Raw genomic sequence first — 1,225 nt, forward strand, 5'->3', positions numbered from 1 at the left:
GTGGGAGGGTAAACACGGCACAGCTCAGACAAAGGCGAGGCCGCCGTGTGTGGGGAGGCAGCGAGGGGCCGCAGGCAAGTGGGGGCCGCAGGCAAGTGGGGGCCACCTGACGCCTCCCCGGGGAGGGCATGGGTCAGCGCGCTGGCATCTCTGCGCTGAGGGTCCCAGGCCTGGCCACCTCCTCCAGGGCCAGCCCTGCCCCGGCCCTGCTCTCCAGGAAGGCCCCCGGGGCGCTGGTAACCTGGCGAGGCCACCCAGGCTGCTCCCCTCGGCTGGGGATGTGTGTGTGGCTTAAAACAGAGGGATGGCTGTCAGACCGCTCCGAGAGCTCTTCTCAGGAGCCTGGGATAACCACCGCTGCGCTAAGCTAAAAAAAGAGGAAGTTACCCATCGCCTCGTGTCTTGGCAGTGGCGTTTGGAAACAGCAGCCCTGTGCATTGCTTGTGCTAACCATGGTTGGGTGTGGAGGGGGCATGTCACTGTCTTGATTTTTGGGGTGTGTTTGCTAAGTTGATCCCAAGTCTTTTCTGCCTGTGTTACGAGTTCTTGCTGAAGAGGCCTGGTAAATTAAGACATACCTAGAAAATACCATCTTTTCTCTGGACTTCAATTCCTGAAAGCAGTTGCTCAGATTGTAAATGGAAGTAGACCTTTCCGCTTACACTCTTCACTGCAGATGATTTGGAAATGGACTGGGAGTGAAGCGCGTGAATCGTCACAGACGAGCAGATAATGTCTCATAAAAGAAGATAAAATGTTTTCATAAAGTATGTAAACAGTTGTATAACTTTTAGACAGCTCTGGATGAATTCGACTGACTCAGTGGCAGTGTAGGTGCTTAAGGGTGCAGTTTACAGGCTTGGCCATATGGAGCTACACCTTTTGATTAGGTGAGAGTTATCCCAAACTGGTGTGCCAATGGGACCGGGTGACGGGGCGGTGCTTCCGTGTTACCCCGGGTGTGACCCTGCCATCAACGGCTTACGCAATGGCATTAGTGGGGATTCCAGATTAGTGGGGATTCCAGAAACTCTGTCCCTCTAAGGGACAATCTCCTAATGAGGAATGACAGGAATGAGATCTTTTCTGGACCGCTTCCCACATCTTTGCCAGTGCAGAATTTACATTGATTTGAATTAACATGTTTTCTCTTGAGCTGTAAGTGGTTCTAACTATCTATGCTGTCTCATGAAACAGGGGGTTTGCAGGGCAGCTTAAAACAGGT

General features: G+C 52.7%; 1 protein-coding gene across 1 annotated transcript in view; it reads right to left on the minus strand.

The window, feature by feature from the left end:
- FFAR4 (free fatty acid receptor 4) overlaps positions 1 to 1,225 on the minus strand; it is an 11,439-nt gene that overhangs the window by 5,615 nt on the left and 4,599 nt on the right. Inside the window, exon 2 of the mRNA XM_035897412.1 lies at positions 651 to 736. Within this exon, the coding sequence (XP_035753305.1) occupies positions 651 to 736 (86 nt within the window). The remainder of the gene's footprint in view (positions 1 to 650; positions 737 to 1,225) is intronic.

Source organism: Egretta garzetta, unplaced genomic scaffold (genome assembly GCF_000687185.1).
Source record: "Egretta garzetta isolate BGI_Z169 unplaced genomic scaffold, ASM68718v1 scaffold56, whole genome shotgun sequence".
Taxonomy (NCBI): domain Eukaryota; kingdom Metazoa; phylum Chordata; class Aves; order Pelecaniformes; family Ardeidae; genus Egretta; species Egretta garzetta.